The 21382-nt window shown below is 54.4% G+C and overlaps 1 protein-coding gene across 1 annotated transcript; it reads left to right on the top strand.

Annotated features, from left to right (window-relative positions):
• Nucleotides 1–576: 576 nt before the first annotated feature.
• SPARC (secreted protein acidic and cysteine rich) lies at nucleotides 577–21091 on the top strand. Its single transcript, XM_059698978.1, has 10 exons — nucleotides 577–683; nucleotides 10252–10321; nucleotides 11735–11797; nucleotides 12418–12505; nucleotides 13981–14102; nucleotides 14793–14913; nucleotides 16601–16734; nucleotides 17314–17462; nucleotides 19375–19523; nucleotides 19905–21091. Exons 2-10 carry the CDS (start codon nucleotides 10265–10267, stop codon nucleotides 19931–19933), a joined length of 912 nt encoding a protein of 303 aa, XP_059554961.1. The 5' UTR covers nucleotides 577–683; nucleotides 10252–10264; the 3' UTR covers nucleotides 19934–21091.
• Nucleotides 21092–21382: the final 291 nt, after the last annotated feature.

The raw sequence follows: 21382 nt of genomic DNA, 5'->3' as shown, positions 1-21382 counted from the left end.
CGGATGACACAGATCTCCCAGCTAGAAAGCCGACCTCTCATGTGTCTATTTGTGATGTAACTAGAGTTAACAGTGATTTTTTTTAAGACCATATACCAAATCCTCAGCGAGGATGCCACCAGTGGCAGCTTCTCTTGTCTGTACAGAAGCCAGTCCTCCTGGCCTTGCCTGTGTTGCAGACACAAGGCCTTTCAATTGCTTTGCCCTTCTCGGCATGGCCTGATGTTGGTTGGGCTCCTGTGAAGATTGTTGTCATAAAATCAAGACACTTGGCCTTGGCTCTGCCCCTGGGGCCCTTGGGCAATCCCTTGCCCCCTCCCGGCCTCGGTTCCCCTTTGAACAACGGGGAGGCTGTTCTAGGTGACTCCTGAGGCCCTTCCAGCCCTGGCACTCGGTGAGTCCATTTAGGCAGCAGCCCCAGAACCCAGGAGGCAGGCGGCGGCATTGGGAAGTCTGGCCAGGACAGCCCACCACAAGGAGAGGAAGAGAGAAATGGGAGACAGAGACAGCTTTGGCTGGGGGTGGGGTATGGGCGGGGGAAGGAGGAGACAGAGGAGGGGGAGGGACCTCCCCAGCCCCGAGCTCTGAGTGGTTTCCTGTTGCCCCGCTCTAAACCCCTCCACATTCCCGCAGACCTTCAGACTGCCGGACCGCACTCAGCCTGCTGCCTGCCTGCCACTGAGGTATGCACGACCCTGCCCTGCCTCTCCCTTCTACATTCGACACCCCGGTTCACCCCTCCAGTGCCTGCACAGGGAGGGGAAGCTGTGCTAGGGATCTGGGTCGGGGAAGCGGGTGCGCATCTTCTTAGGGCTCTCCTGAGGGCAGGGGCTACACGGACTCCCTGAAAAGCCTGTTGCTTTTCAGGTGCAATCAGTGCAACTTCCAGGTTTGCAGGAAATAATCTCACTGGGTCCTGGAGGGGGTCGCCACTCTGTGTGGCTCTGGTTTGAGAGGCTGCCTGCCTGTCCCCTTTGCTCCCTTTGCAAATGTGGCAGCCGCCTCCTTCCCTGGGAATCTGATCTGGTCACAGCTGCAGAGGGGACCGGCCGGCAGCCAGGGTCTGCCCGGCTCCCCGTTCCAGGGGAAGAAACTTCCAGGACTCGGGTCTTGGTCAGGGGCTCTGTTTTCTAAAAGGGACTTTGCATGAACAATAAACTAATCTCCAGAAGGCTAAAGGGGGGGAGGGGGGTTACCTTTAATTAGCACCTTCCGGAAGGCTCCCGTTTCCTTGAATTCTCCCTTATCCACATCCCCACTCCCAGACACAGACACTGATTCCAGAGGCCCCCGTGTCTTGGGCTGGGCATTGCTCCCCCCTGGGCTCCTGGGGTGTAAACACAGACAACCACTAGCAGTGGCGCTTAGAGAGTCTAGATCTGAAGACTCAGGCGTCTGGTGTGGTCCAGCCAGGGTGCTGGGCCTAAGGTACGCTGCTGGGTGTGTGTGTGGGTGAGGGGGTGGGGGGTGGGGGGGATGTGCTGAGAAGGGGAAAGGGAAAAGGCAAGACCGAGAAGGTTCCAGGGCAGTCTTCCCACACCTCCCGGCTTTGAGAAGTCCAAACCCTACAGAGGACCAGTGCTTCGCCTTCAGGGTGTTAGGTCTTTTCCCTGCTGGCCCCGCTGGCTGGTGGAGGGGTGGGCTTCCTGAGTCCAGGGGGCACCGAGAGAAAAGGGGCCCTGGACTGAGGCAGGTCTTCCAGGAAGCCCAGTCTGCTCAGAAGTGCACAGAGAGGCGCACATTTCCCCCCGGAGAGGACCGTCTTCTGCACAGAACACAGAGGGACAATGTTCTCATCAGCCACACTCTAGGGCTGAGTGTCTATACACCCCAAGTGCTGATGGTAGCGTGAGGAGCTCATCGGAAGCAGAACAGCAGACGTTAGGCACACGTTCTGTGTGTGGTCGTGGGTAAGTGACTCCTCTGGACTGAGTGTCCCTGCCTGTAAAGTAAGGGTTGGCCTTGAGGGGCTGTGGGGCACCTGACATCCCATCCTGTGAGACCCTCAAAGGAAGGTCTCTCACGCTGGGATCCACAGAGTCGCCTGGGAATGGGCTTCAAGGTATCGGCAAGCCCCTTAAAACACTGGGCAGTGGTGTGGGTGTGTGTGTGTGCGTGTGCGTGTGTGTGTGTGTGTGTGTGTGTGTGTGTGTGTTAGAGAGAAATAGAGAGAGCACAAGAGGGTGTTCACAGCCTGAAAATATTGTCAGATGGACGCACGGCCTCCAAAATAGCCAGAGGGCATGGTGTGGGAGGTGGAGTGGAGGAGGACTGGGAGCTCATGTATATTTGCAGGAGGATGAAACAGTTTGAAATAGAAATGGTTGGGGGAAGAGAGAGTTAACTCAGCCATCAGCTGCCACATCGACAAAGCCTGGAGCAGAGGGAGGGAGGGAGGGAGGGAGGGTGGGGTGGAAGCGGGGGTGCCTGGAGAAGGAATCAACTTTTGAAACTTTCTCCAAGTCCCACCCACTGAAAGGCTCTTCTCTGCCTGACTCACTGTGGGAGGAATGCGAGTTGCCACGGTAACCCCTTTCAGGGTCTCTGCCTGCTGGCTGGGAGGGGATGCTGGGAACACTCCAGAGTACATCAGGCTCAGTCTGAATGTCCCCCACTCCACTGCAACCCCAAAACTAAAAAAGCAGGCTGAGGCCCTGCCCTGCTGCTCTCCCAGGACCCCAGGGCAGCTATGGGGCTGTGATACGCTTCCCAGTCAGGGTCTTGAAGACCTGAGTTTTAGTTCCACCTTTGCCCAGAAGATGCCATTTGATCTTGAACTAGTAACTTGTCCTTTATGAGCCCCCGCTTCCTCCTCGGTTAAAGAGCAGTAGCAACAGCCACCTGGCAGGGAAATTATGTGGGCGAAATGGGATACGGCGCAGGGAAGCACTTGCTAAAATGTGGCCCCCCACCTACTGCATGGATTTTTAGAACTGATGGATTTATGGCATCCAAAGGGTTGGTGAAATCGTCCCCAGCTTTTATTTTTTTGTGTGGCAGCTCCATCATCCTGGGGGTTGTATACAACTTCCCTTTACTAAAAGTTCAGACAGTCATTTTAAAAATACACTATTTAGATTCATTTTGATTTAGGCCTCTTCTTGAATATTTCCCAAGAGTATTGTATCCTCCAGTGCTGACCGAGCATTGGTCCAGGCACCAGCAGGGGTGGGTCCTAACTCACAATGAGTGACATTGGGACAGATCCTTCCCATCCCTTGGCCTCCGTTTCTCAACCTGTTAAACGGGAAATCTAGCCTAGATGGTCTCTAGTAGCCCTTCCTGCTCTGAAGTCCTGCAAAACGAAATCCAAGATGCTGCCTTCATTAGAAGGAAGAGCTGGCCTACATTTTTAACACCCTCTGTTCCCAAAGTTGAAAAGGAAACAACAGAGGAGGGGCTATAGCATCTTGGGTTGCATAACAATCCTGATAAAATCTTTATCCATCTGTAGAGACTTGTCAGCCAGTAGTATGACTGGGGCTCGCTATTCACAAGAGCAGCTTTTCTTGCTGAAAACAAGCTATAAATAGGAAAGGATGGTGGGAGAAAGGCAGGAGCTGAGGATGTGACATAAATAGGAGAGTGTTTGTTTTTGGGTGTTATTTAGATAGTTAGCTAAGTATGCAGAGATAAACAGGGACAGACACACGCACACAAGGATGCAGAGTATACCCATTATTTCATCAATAGGCACCTATTGGCACAGCCAAAAATAAATGCCGATCAATACATGAGCAAACCCAGAGGTCATGCACCCAAATCCCTGATACCTTGACTCACAGACAGGTTCCAGGTAAATATCCTGATGCATATGCAAACCCTACCCTCACCTGGACAGGCCGAAACAGACAGACGCTGTCAGGCAGACACACACACAGGCACACAGGGGCAGCTTCACACAGAAGTCCCCAGTCCATAGGAAACTTACACAGACACACTGGCAGGCGTGCAAACACAACTGCCATTTGCAGCCACATACAGATGTGCGCAGCCAGACACAACTATAGGGCATGATGGGAAGATAGACACATTACATCCATCCATCCATACAGCACCAGATCACTGTTACATTTCCCAGGTAGAGAAACTGAGACTCAGCAAGGGAAATAACTCACTCAAGGTCACACAGCAAAGTGTCTGAGCCAACCTTCCAGATGTTTGGAAATATCCAGATGTTCACCTTGCTTTTTTTCTGTTTTTCATCTGATCAGTGTTGTCACGTCTACACACCTCCCTCTAGGCAACAAGCCCCATGGATAATGAGCAGTATCTCCTCTCCTTTGCTGCCTGCCATGGCCTATCCCAGCCCCCACGGCGTTGTCACTGGGGCAGCCTGGCCATGTGGCTAATCGGCAGCTGCTCTTTGCTTCCTGCTGACTCCCTCCCCAGCCTCTGTCTTTAAAGGAGAGAGGGAGGGAGGCTGGAGCTGCTGAGCTTTCACTGACCAGGGGGATTCAGGAAGCTACCGTTCCTCTCCATCACAGAGCCTGACTCCCAGCCCCAGTCCTGAATCAGGGACGGCCGGGCTGAGCAGGGCCAGAGTCAGCAAGCAGTGACTTGACACAGTTATTTAGAAAAGCAGCCTCCTCTTCACCCAGGAGGAGGTGTCTTAGACAGGAATTTAACTGCTCTCACTCTTCAAGCCATAGAGCCTGGAGTCTGGAGGGGCAATATGGGTGGGATACAAACTCTCTCTGGACCTGGGTCCTTTCAGAAGCTTGGTATGAACCTCCCTCATCAGGAGGTCCCTCTGAATCATCTTGTGTTAGCTGTGGCATTAGGATTCCAGACTGACCAGATGAAAACGGAAACAAAACCAAACAAGGTTAACATCTGGAAGTTTGGCTCAGCCACCCGCTTGCTGTATGACCTGGAGTGAGCTGTTTTCCCTCTCTGATCCTCAAGGTTTCTGTTGCTAAAACCAGAAACATGACAAAGAGGTTTCATCACAGGTTTCATTATGAAATTCACAAGCCATGGGTAGTGGCTGCCAGAAAACTGTTCAGGATTCAGATGCCACTCTGGACTTCAGGGGGAAAGGTCATATCATTGATTAGTAATGTCTGCCACATGCACAGGAGGAGCAGGTGGGGGCATATATGTCACGTATTTGCCATCTTTAGGACTGGACATTTGGATGTTATTTCTCATCCCCTCCAGTTGTGATCACAGGGATACAGCAGTGGGCCCTAGGGGGAGCCAAGGAGCAGAGCCTGAAGCTCCACCCCTGGGCTCCTCCTAACCGTGGTGAAACGTGGCATGGTAGACGCCTGATTTCCAGGCTCAAACCCCAGGCCTATTTCTGAGTTGCCCCAGAACCTCTTCAATCCTAAGCTTGAGCACCCATCACACCCTAAAAATGTCCCTGCCTTCTTCCCTTCCAGCAAGAAATATTAGGAGTGGAAGTGGAGTTGAGGGCAAGGTGGGAGAGGTGATATTCCTAACCCGCTGCCTGAGTTGACTCAGAAGTCAAGAACCTTAGGGACCACCTTGCCCAGGGTGTTCAAACTGTGTTCATAGGCACCCCGAGACGCTCCGAGGCACCTCAGGCGTGTCCGAGTGTGCAGGGCTTCCGGCCCTGTCTCCACTCCACTTTTACTGGCTTTTCTAATTTCAAGCTGATTTAGTGAATAGATAATAATACATTCACATGTTTCAACAAAAGCAAAGGGGTTTTAGCTATTTCCTATGTTGGACTTCAGCAGGGAAGGAAGGGCTCTCTGAGTCACTGAGAGGAAGGGCTCTCTGGCAACCATAATTCTGAACACCACTGATCTAAACAACCTCCTCATTGTGCAGATGAGTGGGTAGGTGTGGTCCAGAGCATAGGGCAGCCTTCCCTAAGTTTGCTGGGCCACATCGTCAAGACTCGATCTCAGGACTCCCGGCTTTCACGTGGCCTCCAGTGGCTGTGCAGCTCCCCGGCCTGTGAGTGTCAGTGTGGCCTCACGGGCCGCTGTGGCGCCTCTCTGGCATGGCTCGGCTCTCTTTCCAAGTCCCAGCTCCCTGGCAGGCCTGGCTCACGGGTTCCTTTTTAGCCTCTCGACTTGTTTTCCTCTCTTTGGGCTTGTTTACCGTGAACGTGTGTTTTTGGAAGCCTTGTTTCCAAGCCAAACAGTGGGAGCGAGATGCTCCTTTTGCGTCAGCAGCCCAACGAAGAGGCCAGCCTGGAGGCGGGGCTGGTTTCCCCTGGACCCCGAGGAGCAATGTCTCCTTTGTTCCACCCTGACTGCCTTTCTCCCTGGGCCACAAAGAGCTGGGATTCCTGCCCTGGATTCTTGAGGGGGATGGAGATTTTGGGATCCTTGGGTTTTAAGATGCTTTTCCAGATGACATTAAGCAAGGGACTCCCTCATGAGTATCACCCGGGAGTTTTCCAAGGTAGGTGGTGAGCTACTTCCATTTTACGGATGGAGAAGTGAATTGAGGCCCAGGGAGCGAAGGTCACTCTTCGAAGGTCACGCAACTGCTAAGTAGCAGAGCCAGGATTTGAACCTGTATGTTCCGTCTCCCAAATCCTACGATTCTGAGATTCCCCCCAGTTCTGACGTTCAGCAACTTTTCGGTGTCCAGGGAGACCCGGAGGAAGCCCTTTATGTGCGAGGGAGATGAACTGGGGGGCTGGCTGTACTTTTCCATCCCCAGAGTCCTTTCAAAGAGAGAAGTGACCTCAGCCTCAGGTCCTGCTGGCAGCCAGGGTCGGGTTCTCAGCCATCTCCAGAGCAAATAAAGGCAAAGGAAGGGACTTGATGTACCGAACAGGAGGTGGCGGCCGCGGTGGGGTGGGGGGAGCGGTGTCTGCACTTGGTGACCACCCGGCCAAGGGAAACACACCTCCTCTGCCTTTCCTGGCCTGGGCCACCTTTCCTCCTTGCACCTGGGCCAGTTCACAGCCCAGCTGGGCCCCATTCAGGTGAGCACCCGGGAGGGAGCGGCCGCCAAGGGAAACTGAGGTGGAGAGCAGCCAGTGGTGCAATGGGGCCGTGGGTCCTCATTCAGCCCCGCCACTCACTACCAGGGGCTCTTGGCAGGTCCTTCCCGCCCTGGGCCTCAGTTCCCTCGCCTGGGCCATAGGGTAGAAAGACAGGCCATGAGGCCCCAGTGGGATGCTGAATTGTGAAAAGATGAACAGAGGCATCGTCACAAACTCAAGAGACGCACAGAAGGGAGTTTTCACTGACTACTGGCCATTTATATGAAGGGTTTATATTTTCACCAGGCCTCGGTTTGATTAGCAAAGGAGGTTGCACAGCTGAGAAGCTGAATGTCGGGGTTGGACCCTGTGTCCTGACCTTGCTGAGGTTACTGTGGCACCCCATGAGCTCTGTGGGATGGGCGCCTGGCCTCGTTGGCCAGGGGTGCCTTAGAGAACCTCGGAAATGGACTGATGGCTCTGCAGGGGGTGCAGCTGTGCATTAAGAACAGCCCGGCTGCTCCCCTTCCCTCGGTCCCATCGCCTGGGACTGGTGATGTGGCGCAGGGCGGGACCCAACATTTGGAAAACAACTCGTTCTCCAAGATTGTGGGTCCTTTTCTTTTTTAAAATATATTTGTATTGATTTCAGAGAGGAAGAGATAGAGGGGGAGAGAGAGAGAAAGAGAGAGAGAGGGAGAGAGAGGAACATCAATGATGAGAGAGAATCATTGATCGGCTGCCTCCTGCACACCCCCTACTGGAGACTGACCCGGTGACCTTGTGGTTCATAGGTCGACGCTCAACCACTGAGCCACTGTGGCCAGGCTTTCACTGTCTGAACTCCTCCCCCACCTCTACGCCAGTTTCAGAACATCATCCCTATCAGGCCCGTCCAACTCCATGACCTGGATGTTACGCGACTTCCTCTCTCTCAGCCGCAGACTCCCCACCAGGAAAGTGGGCCTAGGACCCTCCCATACCTGTCTGCCTGCCGTGTGTCGGAGGCTCTGAGGGGACAGCGTGTAAGTGAGCCTTTACTATAAAGCACGGCAGGATTTAGAATCCTTTTCTCTTCTGGCTGCGAAGCCGGGGACGGAGGAGGCAGAGAGGGTGAGCGTGCCGCTGGGAAAGTGCAGGAGGTGATGAGGCAGGACAGGTCCCACAGCCTTCCTCTGGTCGGAGAGGCAGCAGGGTTCCTCCGCTCAGATGAAGGACACGGACTCTGGAGACAGTCTTCCTGCCTCTCCAACCCGAGCTTATTGCATTTCCAGCCCTGGCTGAGCTGTCTCCAGTGACCGCACCCCTCTGTCACTGGAGCCCAGACACGGTGCCTTTTGTGCCCTAGCCACAGTCTCACGGTGGCCTTCAACTTCAGACAGCTCAGACAAGTCCCTCATTGACGCTTTCTCTCCTGCTCCGTCCGTCAGAAGCCACATGCAGGAGGTGTTTGACTTGTGTCTTCCAAATGGGGAGGCAAGAAGGGAGATTTTCCACCTCTAGGCCTGGAGGAACAAGCCTACACTGTGTGCGGGGGGAACGCTCCCAAAACTGCCTGGAAAGGGAAGACGGGACTTCCCTGGGAGTCGGGGCCATGGGGAAGCAGAGCCAAGGCCCCAGGTCCATGCCTTTACGTTTCTGTTAGTTTTCTATTACGCACACCCCAGGAAATAGGAGGTGAGATTTGTGTTTATTTTAATCCAACGAAGGAGCATTAGGGACTCTGCTCTCTCCTGCCTGCTTCTGCGACTCACAGACTGTCCGGGAGTCCAAGGGAAGATGCTGGTGCCGGAGCTGACGCTGGGTACCAAGCCAGCGTGTGCCTGTGGCATTGTAAGGGCTAGTTGCCACCTCCAAGGTCACCTAGTCCAACTCTCTCAGTTAAAGGAAGGGGGCAACAAGGCCGAGAGAGGATGAAGGACTTTGCCAACACACCAAAACACCATTGGGGTAGAATAAGAACCCCTGAATTTCATTCCAAGCCGAGTGGTTTTCCCACACCTCCAAGGTGGTTGGCCAGCTGAGAGGCCTTGGAAGGAACCAGGGATGATCAGCCTGAGCTGGAGGTTTGGGGGGACGGCAGAGGGAAGACAGGGCAACTGCTCCCCTTGTCCAAGAGCCGCTTGGGGCTGAGGGGCTGTGCTTGCTCTGTTTGGCCACAGGAGGAGGAAGAGAGTAGAACAGGCGAAGCCTGGGGGAGGCGAATTTAGATCAGTCTAAGGAAGAGTTTGAAAATGGAAGCACGTTTAGTGAGAAAAAGAAACAAAATGTCTTCACCACGGACCCGCTGTAGGGGTGGCACAGCTGGCATGGAATCGCTGGAGGGGGTCCTGCTTCCAGATCCTACCAGTCACGGAAGTCAAGAGTTGAGCATCGAAGGGGTGAGGTCTTAGTAGCGACCGTGGCAGGAGAGCTTCCCAGATCCAACGCGCACCCTTCAGCTGTGAAGGGGGAAGAGAACATGCAGCACATGTTCGCATTTGGTCAGCTTCCCTACAGGATCCAGAGACAAGCTGTCCGTTCTGGGAAGAACGGAGAAGAGTGCGGCCACCCTCACATTCCACAGGCCCAAGACTATTGTTCTTTGTTTTACAGTGTAGATCTCATTGTCCCAAATTGGCAAGAGGTTGCTGCCTGCTAACTTCTCCCATTGCAGAGGGAAAGGGAGGGGGGAGGAAGTGAAGGGAGAGGAAGAGGAGGAGGAGACAGGAGACTAATTCTAGAACTGCAGGACTGAAGGTCCCTTGGACAGGATCTGGCTCAGCATTGTCCAAACTGGCCAATCATCTTCCTGATCACCTTTTAAAAACTTAAAATAAATGTAATGAGAAGGGAGACTCTGTATCATTACTATAAATGGAAAAATCTGTGTACTGTTGTCATCAGTAGAAGGAAGCGATAAAAATAAATACAAAGAAGACAAAACGACTTTGTTGAATTCTACCTGGAAATAGTTTCCTGTGGAGGCTCTGAGCCAGGGCCTGCTCTCTGGTCAAAAGGAAGGTAGATGAGTGTTAGGTGCTAAAGATGCCTCCGCATCAACTAAGACGTTTCCATGTAATCAACGTGGAAAGAGAACTGAGTAGAAGCAGCTTTCTCCACGTCTTTCGCTATCATATAACATGTACATCCAAAATTATCTCGTAGGCCTGGCCGGGTAGCTCAGTTGGTTAGAGCGTCGGCCTGTGTTTCTCTCTCCTCTCTCTTCCTCTCTCTAAAAATCAATAAATAAAGACTTAAAAATAATAACAAATTATCTTGTATGTCACTGGAATTCAGCAACCGAAGGACCCTCCATCAGAAGCCTCCTACTCACTGAAATCTCTCTCCCGCAGGGTTCCCAGCACCATGAAGGCGTGGGTCTTCTTTCTCCTCTGCCTGGCCGGCAGGGCCTTGGCAGCCCCTGTAAGTAACTAAAGATCATCTCTGCTTGGTCTCACCTCCCACCACCAGCTCAGGGCCATCAAACCTGCCAGCCTGGATGCTCAGAGGGCACAGGCACTTCCCCATCTCAAGTTACTTATTTTATATTTTTAAAAGATTTTTTTAATAGGCTCAGGATAAAACTTGCAATGAGGACCACTAGTGGAGATTCTGGAGAAAAGAGATTTCCGTGTGATGAGATGAACTTTTTAGCGGTCAGTTTCTCAGAAGCAGACAGGATTGCTTTAAAAGGCGGAGACCACTGTGCCACATGAGCAATTGTAGGGGGAGCGGTGCTGAGGGGATGATTTAGAAGAGAGTCGAGCCACAGAGAGGGTGTGGGTCAGTTTCCGGATCAGTGAGAGCTCTTTGGTTGTAAGCAACAGACTGCAATCTGACTAAATTAGGGGGAGAAAGGATACAGAGGTAGATTATAAAATCAAAGGCCTTGGGGAGGAGTAGAAAAAGGAAGTTCCAGGACCTGGGAGGTAAGAACTAATGGACAGTCTCAGAGAGGTTGCCATCTGAATAGATCTGCTCCAACATTTTTCACTTTTTGGGAGAATGTGCCAAGATTATGAATGAAAAAAAAAAAGAGGAGCGCCAGTCTGGCCGAGCTCGGGTCCTGGGCCTGTCCTGGCCAGGAGGGTGCGGGGCCCCTTGGCTGATATGGTCCCTCCGAGAACTGCATGCAGAGGGCCAGGGCGGTTGTCTAAAGCTAAAGGGGAAGCCTTGGCCAGGGGAGGGACGGAGAAAGGTGGGCAGGCAGAAAGAACAGCTTCTTTCAACCCGGGACTCCCTTATTCTCTCGTCATGAGTGATGGCAGACTCTGGTGATCCTGATCGGGTGGTAGATTTTGGCAAACATTTTGACAAGGTTAACATTCTTTTTAGAAGCAGCCCCAGCCAGCTGGCGGTCTCCAAGTCATGTTATCTTGTTTCTGCCTACTCCAAGCTGACATGGCAAGAAGGAATTGCCTAATAATCATCACATCATATCACACTTGTGGGGAAGAGAGTGACATCTGTGCAGATCCACGGTGCCCTCCATCCCCTCGGGGTCTGCTTCCCCCTCTGCCATGAGAGGCGGTGCTCTGCCCCTGTGGTTTGCAGACTTTATTGGAGTCGAAGCAGTGGGAATGCGTTCCAAACCAAAGCTACACAGAGACTTCAGATAGCTGGCATGACCAGGAGGCGCTCGGTGTGCCATGGGGTCCGTGTCTGGCTTCTCCTTTGCCAGGTTGTCCTACCCGGGGCGGTCTCTGAGGCACGGCCTTGGAAATCTCCAATGAGCTGCTCCCAGCTTCACTGCTCCAGGCCAGAGGCAGTGCAGAGGGGAAGCTGGCCTTGGCTTTGGCCTTGGCCTCTCTGAACCCCATTTTCTCTTCCCAACAGCAGCAGGAAGCCCTGCCTGATGAGACAGAGGTGGTGGAGGAAACGGTGGCTGAGGTGTCCGAGGTAGGTGGGTGGGGGCCCCCGCCCCTCCCTGCTCCACGTGCTTTCCCTGAGGAACCCAGACGGGCTCTGTGGGTCTCCCGCTGGATCAGGCCTCCCCACTGTGCACACAGTGCAGATGGAAACCCTATACATCCTCCAATCTCGACAGCCTCCCGGGTGCTTCCCAAACCTTCAGTGGAACCCTGCAGGGGGAGCTATAATTTCGAAAGCTTTAATTTCTGAAGCTGTGGGACCATGTTTCTTAGATGATCACCCAATCTCCCCGTACATCCAGCTTTTGAAAGGGGAGCTGCCCGTGTTGCTGGCAGGGGTAGAGGGCTTGGCACTGCCTCTTGCCCTAACACTTGGCACTGCCTCTTGCCCTAACACTCCAGTGGCCCCAGATGCCGCTGGATAGAATCCAGGGCACAGCCAGCACAGCGGTAAGGTTGGGTCTAAATTCTGGAGCTGGCGTTGGTGCTCTCGGTGACCTGGGCCCAGCACAGCTCTCCGGCTTGTCATCTCACCATCCCCTGTGGGAACCTAAAGCTTCAGCCAAGTCCCCTCCAGCCTTCAGCCCTTTCTTCCAGGTCTGGGGTGGGGGTGGGGCCAATGGTCTCATTCTTCTCCCTCCAACCCAGGTACCCGTGGGAGCCAACCCCGTCCAGGTGGAAGTAGGAGAATTTGAGGAAGGTGCCGTGGAAGCTGAGGAGGAGGTGGTGGCTGAAAGTAGGTCCCTTCCCCATTTTTGTCACATCCAGTGTTTGCCCTCTGCCGCCTGGTCATGGGGACAGCCCACATGAGGTTCCTTCCCAGGGAAATGCAGGGCGGGACGGGGTGTGTGTGTGGGGGGGAGGTCCTCCCTCCAGGTTGGGCTGTGGAGGAGAAACGGCTTGGACTTGAAGGTTGGGAATATTCTCTGGAATCTGGGAAAGGTCTTTACAGCCAGGCTGTCCATGCTGGGAGCGGCAGGAAGGGAGGTTCCTCGGCTGGAAAGGGCCACTCCCTGCTCAGCTCTTCTCCTTGATTCCAAAGGAGGGTTCGCATTCTCACGGGGTCACTGGTCCACCAGCTCCGCAATGGCATCTGTCTGATCCCAGGCCCCACACAGGAGCAGACCTGAGCACACCTTCCACACTCCTTAGCTTATGTGATTTTCACGCAGGCACGAGGCCTGGATCCCTGGCATAATATCTGGAGGGAGGGAGGGAGGGAGGGAGGGAGGGAGGGAGGGAGGGAGGGAGGGAGAGAGGGAGAGAGGGAGAGAGAGAGAGAGAGAGAGAGAGAGAGAGAGAGAGAGAGAGAGAGATATCTAGGGCCCCTGGCTCCAGGCCACTGAACTGGCATCTCCATCTCCAGCGTGGACTTGGCAGACAAAACCACCCAGGTGTGCATTTCGAGTTGCAGGCCCCTCTGCGAGCACCCTGGGGCTGCTTGCTTAGCTCCTTGCCCGGCTTTGCCAGCCCCCACAGGAAATGATGCAGACGCAGCCTGGCCCCGGGGTTGTGGAGGATGGGAGATAAGGCATAAGAACACTTGGCCCAGTGCCCTGCAGAGCAGGCATCTAATAAAACGACTAAAATCCCCAAGTCAAGCGTCAGGAGGAAAGGCTAGATGAGCTCTCATCCTGAGGACACAGAGCTTTGCTGGGCGCAGGGGCGTCCACTGAACCCTGTTCCTTCCCCTCCGCGCCCACCTCCTCCGGTCTTTACCAGGCACTGCGGCTCCATTGTTCCCTGTGGCCTCGGGGCCCTTCTCCCTTTTCCTCTGCAGCCTCTCCAGCCGTGTTTGTTGGGCCTCGCAGCTTCCTGGCTCCATGATGGTTGACTTCCCCCATCGTTCTAGAGAGTCTATTCTAGAATCCAAAAATGCCTCACTGTGATCGATCACCCGAGAGCTCAGAACACAGTGCTTGCTGCGGTCCTCAGGGGAGCCATATGGCATCCCGGGGTCCTAGACTGAGCCTACAGCACCTCCAAACTGTGCCTGAACATGATCTCCGACTGACTCTCTAATCCCAAGACTGAGCTAACTGCTCCCCTAAATGCCAATCCTGGGCTCAGCAGAAGAGAGGGGAGGGCTCAGCTGCCCAAGGCCCAGGGTGAGGGGGCACAGGCGAGGGCTTCCGCCCAAGGATAGGACTGGATTGGGTTGGGGAGGATGTGCTAGGCCGGGTGGTGTGACTACATGCTCTGCACTCCCAGACCCCTGCCAGAATCACCACTGCAAGCACGGCAAGGTGTGCGAGCTGGATGAGAGCAACACCCCCATGTGCGTGTGCCAGGACCCCACCAGCTGCCCTGCCCCCATTGGCGAGTTTGAAAAGGTGAGCAGTGAGGGGTGAGGTGGGGCCGGGGGATTGGGCCCTTCCCAACACACCGTGTCTGACCAGCAACCTGTTGGCTTGGTGGTTCTACTGAGAAGCTCCAGTCTCAAAAGCCTCCCGGGTTAACTCTTCTGCACACTCTGCCTTTTTGCCATCTCCAGCTTTACTTCACCCCATCCACATCCTCCAGGTTTCCCATATCTCAGCCCTGACTCAGTCGTGCCTCTGCTCAGAGACCAACCATGGCCCTCAGCATGGCCTGAACATTGGCCTGGAGGCCAAAGACTGGGTTCTTTTTTTTTTTTTTTTAATAATTATATATATAACTTTTATTGATTTCAGAGAGGAAGGGACAGGGAGAGATAGAAACACCAATGATTAATCATTGACTGGCTGCCTCTTGCATACCCCACACTGCGGATCAAGTCCGCAATCCGGGCATGTGCCCTGACCGGGAATCGAACCGTGACCTCCTGGTTCACAGGTTGACGCTCAACCACTCAGTCACGCCGACTGGGCAAGACTGAATTCTTGTCGCAGCCCCACCATTAACTCACTGTATGACCTTGGACTAATTGCCAAGGTTCCTAGCGTGGCCTTCAGTGTCCCCATCTCTGAGATAGGCGAGGAGGGTGGTACCAGCAAAAGGCTTTGGGAGCGAAGGTGAGGTGCTCTATGCTTTGCCAACAGGTGTGCAGCAACGACAACAAGACCTTCGACTCTTCCTGCCACTTCTTTGCCACCAAGTGCACCCTAGAGGGCACCAAGAAGGGCCACAAACTCCACCTGGACTACATTGGACCCTGCAAATGTGAGTCTCCTTGGGCCCTCCAGCCTCCATCTGGGGAGAGAGCACTGAACTGGCATTGGTATTGACTCTGCCACCCCTGTGCTGTGAGATCTCCGGCAAGTCTCCCCTCTCTGAGCCTTTGGGTTTCCGTTTATGAAATGAGGTGATTGTCCATGAGCAGGTTCCTCTCAGCTCTGCATTCAGGACATCGCCCGGGAACGACTGGGCCGTTGTGAAAGCTCAAGAGCAGGGAGAATGTTTTTTCTCCAATGATGAGGAAGTTCTTCTGTAGGGCTAACCCGAGTCTCTCCTGCTCCAACATTGTAAAGCAAAAATGATGTCCCACCTGGTTCTATAACGTGTTTTTAAAATATTGAGTGCTTACAGAGGTATGCCTGTCAATTCCCCTTAGGCCCCTGCTACTCAGTATTGTCAGACCCTTGGCCCTCTTACTCCATTATATTCCTATCTGCTGCTTAAGACACATGATTAACCCATTCTAGAAACCTGGGAGTCAGGTGTTTGGGGGAAGAAATACCAGGGGGTTGTCTGGCTTTCTGTCAGTGATGCCGGTGCAGATTCAGCTGGCTCAGGTGCCTCCTTCAGTGTTGGCAGCTTCCCTATCATTTGAAACACCCAAGGCCACATCTGCTCCCCGGCCAAGACAACATCCACGCTGTGTGTATGTACATTCTGGCCCCAGATGGCCCTGGAGAGAGCCATGCACCTGCCGCAGGTGTGCAGAATGCAGACAGGCGGAGGGAGACCCAGGCTCTCCCGTGGTCAGCCCCCCTCTCCAGTTATGGGGCCCAGGGTGAGACATGAGAAGGCACAGGCCCGGACAAGGGGGAACGTTGGTAGGAGTTTTGGGCAGTGAGACCGAGGAGTGTGCCAAGGAGCCTTTTACCAAGTGGCTCCTGCTGTCCTCTGGGGCCTGCTGCTCGCTCGCTCCAACTCCCAGTGTTTCCATCACCGAGCTGCTCTTCCATCCCCAGCTGCGGGTGAGGAGACAGTGGTCCTAACCACCGAGGGGCTCTCCAAAGGCCCAAGGATGAGGGAAAGGCCCCTGAGCCCCAGGCAACCACATGCCCTGGATGCTGGATGAGGCTCTGATAACATGGCCTTGAGCAAGTCCCTTCTCTCCAAGCTCACTACTAATAAGTCACGGAAGAGGGGAGACTTTGATGAACTCTCCAGGTGCCACATTCTGGGATTCTAAGTTCCGAAGACCAGGATGGAATAATTATCACTAAGAATGTTCTGGTGGTTAAACATTCCTGACACCCCACTCCCCCCACCGCCGCTAAGCATAGCCTGTGGACAGATGTTATTCCTCAGCCTCCAGCTTCAAACACCTCCCAATGGTTGTCATCACCAGCCTGTGTCCTAGGCCCATCACTCAGCAAGGTGCAGGAGCCACTGGAGTGAGCCATTACCCTCAGAAAGGTCAAGGCCAAGGTCAAAACCAAGGGAGCAGCAGACATGCCTTTGAGCTTTTCGGTTTGCAGAGCGCTCTCCCCACACCTGGCCTTTGCTAGTGTGGTGTGCAGAAACTGACCCAGAGAGGCCGAGCCACTGTGCCAAGGTCACTGATAGAAGCAGTTGTAGGATGAAGGCATGAGGTGGGGAGAGCAGCCCAGCCAGCCTGTTGGCCCCAGGCAGGGAGAGTTGGAGTCTGTGCTGACCACCCTGGTATTCTGGACCCTAGACATCCCCCCCTGCCTGGACTCCGAGCTGACCGAGTTCCCCCTGCGCATGCGGGACTGGCTCAAGAACGTCCTGGTCACACTGTACGAAAGGGATGAGGACAACAACCTCCTGACCGAGAAGCAGAAGCTGCGGGTAAGTGGTCTCTTTCCAGGGCGCCTGCCTGGCCCTGCGCTGGCCCCAGCCTGTCTGAGATCCACAGTCCCAGTGCCAGAGCTAGGCCAGCAGGTGCAGGCCTACATCCCTGCTCTGGCAGGTGCCTTATCCTGGGCGCTAACGCAGACTTTTCCTCGCTGCCTGTGGAGGGTCATGTGCACAGTCCCCCCTCAAGGCTCTGAGAAGTCCTGTAATGAAGAGACCTGCTGCTCACTTGGCTTAGCTCACTGTTAAACAAGAGACACAAACAACCCTGGTACATTTCCCTCTGGTCTGTGGCTCTTGAATTTTAATGGACACATCAAGCATGCGGCGTATTGGCAAAATGCAGATTCCCAGGCCTCCTGGATCAGTGTCTCTGTGAAGAACCCTTGGGGATCACCCAGGCCCCCACCTTCGTGGATGCGATGCTGATACCCCGTCTATGCCACTCCCCTCATTTTGACCCTTGGGCTTGGCCGGTCTCTGCCTGCTCTGGCCTCCTGTCAGGGTGGGGGACCCTGCCTGGCCCAGACAGTGTCGCCAGGCCCTCCGTCACACAGTGTCTCTGCCCCGCAGGTGAAGAAGATCCACGAGAACGAGAAGCGCCTGGAGGCTGGAGACCACCCCGTGGAGCTGCTGGCCCGGGACTTCGAGAAGAACTACAACATGTACATCTTCCCGGTGCACTGGCAGTTCGGCCAGCTGGACCAGCACCCCATTGACGGGTAAGGCCAGGCCCCGGAGCGCACAGGCATGGGCCAGAGCTGGCAGGAGCATTAGGGATGGCCAACAACCCTCCCAGCCTCCTCTGATGCTCCCAGCCCTGGAGCCCACAGTGTGCCCTGGGGCTGGGGCAGGAAGGAGAGGCGTCCTGAGAAAGGATGCAGAACTGGGGGGACGAAAGCAATAGACACCCCGTAAGCCAGGAGAGGCGGAAGTCAGCGGAGCCTGACAGTCCTTCCTCAGCCCTGTGAGTGCTGGCCTCAGGCATGCATTCCTCCAGGGAAGGAGTGCCAGACTCCAGAAGGGTCCGAGGGCTGAGGTGGGGCAGTCCTTCAGCAAGACCCTGAGACCCAGCCCCACAGGGCAAACTGGCCCTGGGGGTTCGTAACAATTCACAAAGGCAATCCCGTCGCATCGCAGCCTGTGGTTTGATTGTTCCTGCCTCTCCTCCCAATGAGTTATGAAGGCTGTGCAACCGCCCGCAGAATAGGCAGGCAGCGGGCCAGTGAACAGCCGCTCCTGGGGGTCCATGTGCCCCGGTCTAGGCGGGGGCCTGAACGGTAATCGGACTGACACGGGCCCTGCCCCCAGGAGCGCACACTCTGGGGATGGTCTAGCTGGACCTCACAATGGAAGGGAAAAGGTAAAGACGCTCCGGAAGGTGCAGGCGGGGGCTTGACCACCTGCAGCCAAGCAGGGGTAGTCACCCTCACCGAAGCTCCTGGCCCTCCCTTGCTGTGCTCCTGGAGAAACACGTGGCCTGGGGAGCTCGCTGTGCCCTGGGATGCTCGACTCCGGGAGGCTCATCTCTCACTCGGGCACCGGCCCTTGTGCCCGGAGCCTGCCCGCCCTGTCGGTGATCTCCGTGGCTGGGGTCTCCTGAGCTCTGGGAACTCCCTGCTGCTTCTCTCCCAGGCTCTTCCCGTGGCTGGGATCCAACTGTGTCACTCCCCGGGGGAGGGAGGGGAAAAGTGAGGGGAACATCTGGAGCTGGGGCAGAGTGACCGGGTCCCACCACAGGGAAGGGGCCGGGAGGGAGGTTTCTGGGTGGGGCTGCAAGGACTTGCATCTGGAAGAGCAGTTCAGCCTGGGCCGGGGCCCAGCCTCCCCTCTTCCTGTCCCGGAGCTGCGGGGTGACTTGCCCGGGACCCTACCCTTCCCTGGGCCTCAGTTTTCCTGCAGATACACAACAAAGGGGAGGGGTGTTCCTTCCAGATCAGATGCTGTGGTTCCTTCCATGAGTTGGGTGGGGCACCGAGGGTCTGGGGATTGGAGAGAAAATTGGAGCCCCGTTGCACCCCCTTGGGAAGAGTGTTCTGAGGACAACCAGTTGAGGGCTCTGAGGAACGAGGGAAAATCCTACATGAGCTCTGGAGTCAAGGCCAGCGGGAGGAAGAGGGGCGGGGACAGGGGTGAGAAAGAGAAGGCCTCCCTCTCAGTTACATCCTACATAAACAAAGCTCTGTGGGGAAGGTTAGAGGCCCTTGGCCCTCCCTGCCAGTCCCAGTCCCTTCCCACGCTCCCCCCAGAAGTCAGCACTGTCATCGGTTTGATGACTCTTTTTAGACTCTTTCTGTGCATTTGCTGTAGAAATGTGTGTCCCTAGAAAACAGGCGTGGCTTCATACCAGACTTTGATCTACCAATAGCAGAGCTGCTGAAATTTTCATCTGAAGTTTCTGTGCCCCCGATTCTTGGCCAATTAGGAAACAAACGCACCCAGAGACCTTTGTTATGAGCCCATGGGACCTCAGAACTGGAAGGGCCTTAGACATTGTGGTCAACGCCTCCCCTTCTGATGGAGGGGGAAACGGAGGCTCAGGTGGGGCCGTGCTACTCTGCAAGTCCCACAGCAGACCAGTGGCTTTCTCACGCCTAAGGCCCTTCCCACCTCCCTCCTCCTCACCCCCTGCAGGTACCTGTCCCACACCGAGCTGGCCCCACTGCGTGCCCCCCTCATCCCCATGGAGCACTGCACCACCCGCTTTTTCGAGACCTGTGACCTGGACAACGACAAGTACATCGCTCTGGATGAGTGGGCCGGCTGCTTCGGCATCAAGGAGAGTGAGTGTCTGAGCAGAGGGGCTGCTGTCCTCCGCCTCCCTCCCCTCTTCTGTCATCTGTGTGTCTGTCCTCTGCCCAGCTCTGCTCTCTGCCGTACTGGGCCGTCTCTTTCTCTCTCCCTTCCTCGAGTATTAGCATTAGTGCTCACTCTGCCTCGATTAGGGAACTGGCAGGTACCTAGAGAGGAAAGAGGAAACATAACGTGGCCTGTGTGTAAGTGACAGGGACAGGGAGACTAGAGTGCTCAGTCACCGACTTCCTGGGTGACCTTGGGAGGTCACCTGGCCCTGGTCCTGGGGGTGGGGGATCCCCGACTCCTCGGGAAATGCGCCTTGTGCTCACGGCCTGGTGTCTAACTCTGTTCTCTCTTCTCATTTGCAGAGGATATCGACAAGGATCTGGTGATCTAAGTCCACACCTCCGTCCGCAGTACCGGATCCTCTCTCTTTAACCTTCCCCTCCCTGTTTCCCCCCAAATTTAAAATGTTTGGATGGTATATTGTTCTGCCTGGGGACAAGGTGCTAATATAGACGTAACTGAACACATTAACGGTGCTAAAGATGGAAATTGTAACCCAAATCATGACATTCTTAGCGGTAACTCTGCCTCTTGCTCACCCACTAACGGTCCCATTTTCCTCTGCCCTCATCGTCTTAGTGGCAAATGGGTGGGGACTTTGACCTGTTCACATCTGCCTTCAACACATATTGCATCTTCAGATTTGCTCTGAGTTCTCTGTTTCAAACTCATGCTCACCAATCAGATTTTGTGTCAATTTTATTTAGGGGTGTTGGCTGCCGGTGGGGTGGGTGGGGGTCTTCCCCACGCGGCCTGAAGGTGGCAAAAGGAAGTAACAGACACGTGATGTAGGCAGGAATGTTTCTGGGACTAGAGGACCAGGGGTGGGGGAAGTCCTGGAAACCCACCCAGGGAACAGCAGATAACCAGTCTTGCTTGCCCGGGGCTGTGCAGGGAGAGCCCGGGGCTGTGTTTGATAGCATGTAAGCTCTCACTCAAACGCGGCTCCTCACCATTCCCCTCATCTTTCGGTGCCATTTCCCCCCCCACACACACCTTAGGCTGTTTATTCAAACTTTTGGGAGCAGTGGACCACCAGTTCTTTGGATCCACCCAGCCTCTGGGGGTGAATCACCACATGCTACAGGGCCTCTCCCCTCCTAGCTGCTGGGAGAGGCAGGACTGGGATGCTATTCAGCCAGGCAAGCCAAAATCAGGAGTGAAGTGTAGAACGTTGGAAAATAGAAAAAGTGGAGTTAGTGAATTGGTTTTGTTTTCTGAGGTTGTTTTTTTTTTCTTCTTTTCATTTTTGAATGAGGGGTCTTTCCCTTGGTTTCTAGCATGTTTCTCCTTTTCTCCCCTCCCCCGTTTTCCATCTACTAACCAAGAGAAACTTCAAAATCAATGGATGGTCAGATCTCACAGGCTGAGAACTCGTTCACCTCCAAGCATTTCATGAAAAAGCTGCTTCTTATTAATCATGCAGACTCTTGCCCTGATGCGGAGTTTGACAAATCTTTCAAAATAAAAGTAACGACTTAGAAATTGCCTTCCGGAGTGATTGTGTATGTCTCAGTCACCTCACTACCCCAACATGCAGACCCGTGGACATGCGTGTGTGTACACACGGCTACACAAATGCAAACTTTTGCAAACACACATGCTTTTGAACACACACCTGTACACACACAGAGGCTTATTTATGCACAGGGAATGTATGGTTCCTATAAGCACGAATTTGTCTTATTTTTATGACTTGTGGGCTAACTCTTTTCATTATTGCACTTCATTATCAGGAACACCAGGCTATGCAACTATCTCCTTTCACTACTTAGTTATT

Source organism: Myotis daubentonii, chromosome 5 (assembly GCF_963259705.1).
Source record: "Myotis daubentonii chromosome 5, mMyoDau2.1, whole genome shotgun sequence".
NCBI classification, from domain to species: domain Eukaryota; kingdom Metazoa; phylum Chordata; class Mammalia; order Chiroptera; family Vespertilionidae; genus Myotis; species Myotis daubentonii.
This window is presented reverse-complemented; position numbering and strand designations above follow the sequence as displayed.

Bases quoted from the DNA above. Each gene is read 5' to 3' on its own strand.
- SPARC (XM_059698978.1), top strand. From the start codon at position 10,265: ATGAAGGCGTGGGTCTTCTTTCTCCTCTGCCTGGCCGGCAGGGCCTTG. The intron at 12,506-13,980 runs GTAGGTCCCTTC...CTGCACTCCCAG, and splicing joins GGAGGAGGTGGTGGCTGAAA to ACCCCTGCCAGAATCACCAC. The intron at 14,914-16,600 runs GTGAGTCTCCTT...TCTGGACCCTAG, and splicing joins CTACATTGGACCCTGCAAAT to ACATCCCCCCCTGCCTGGAC.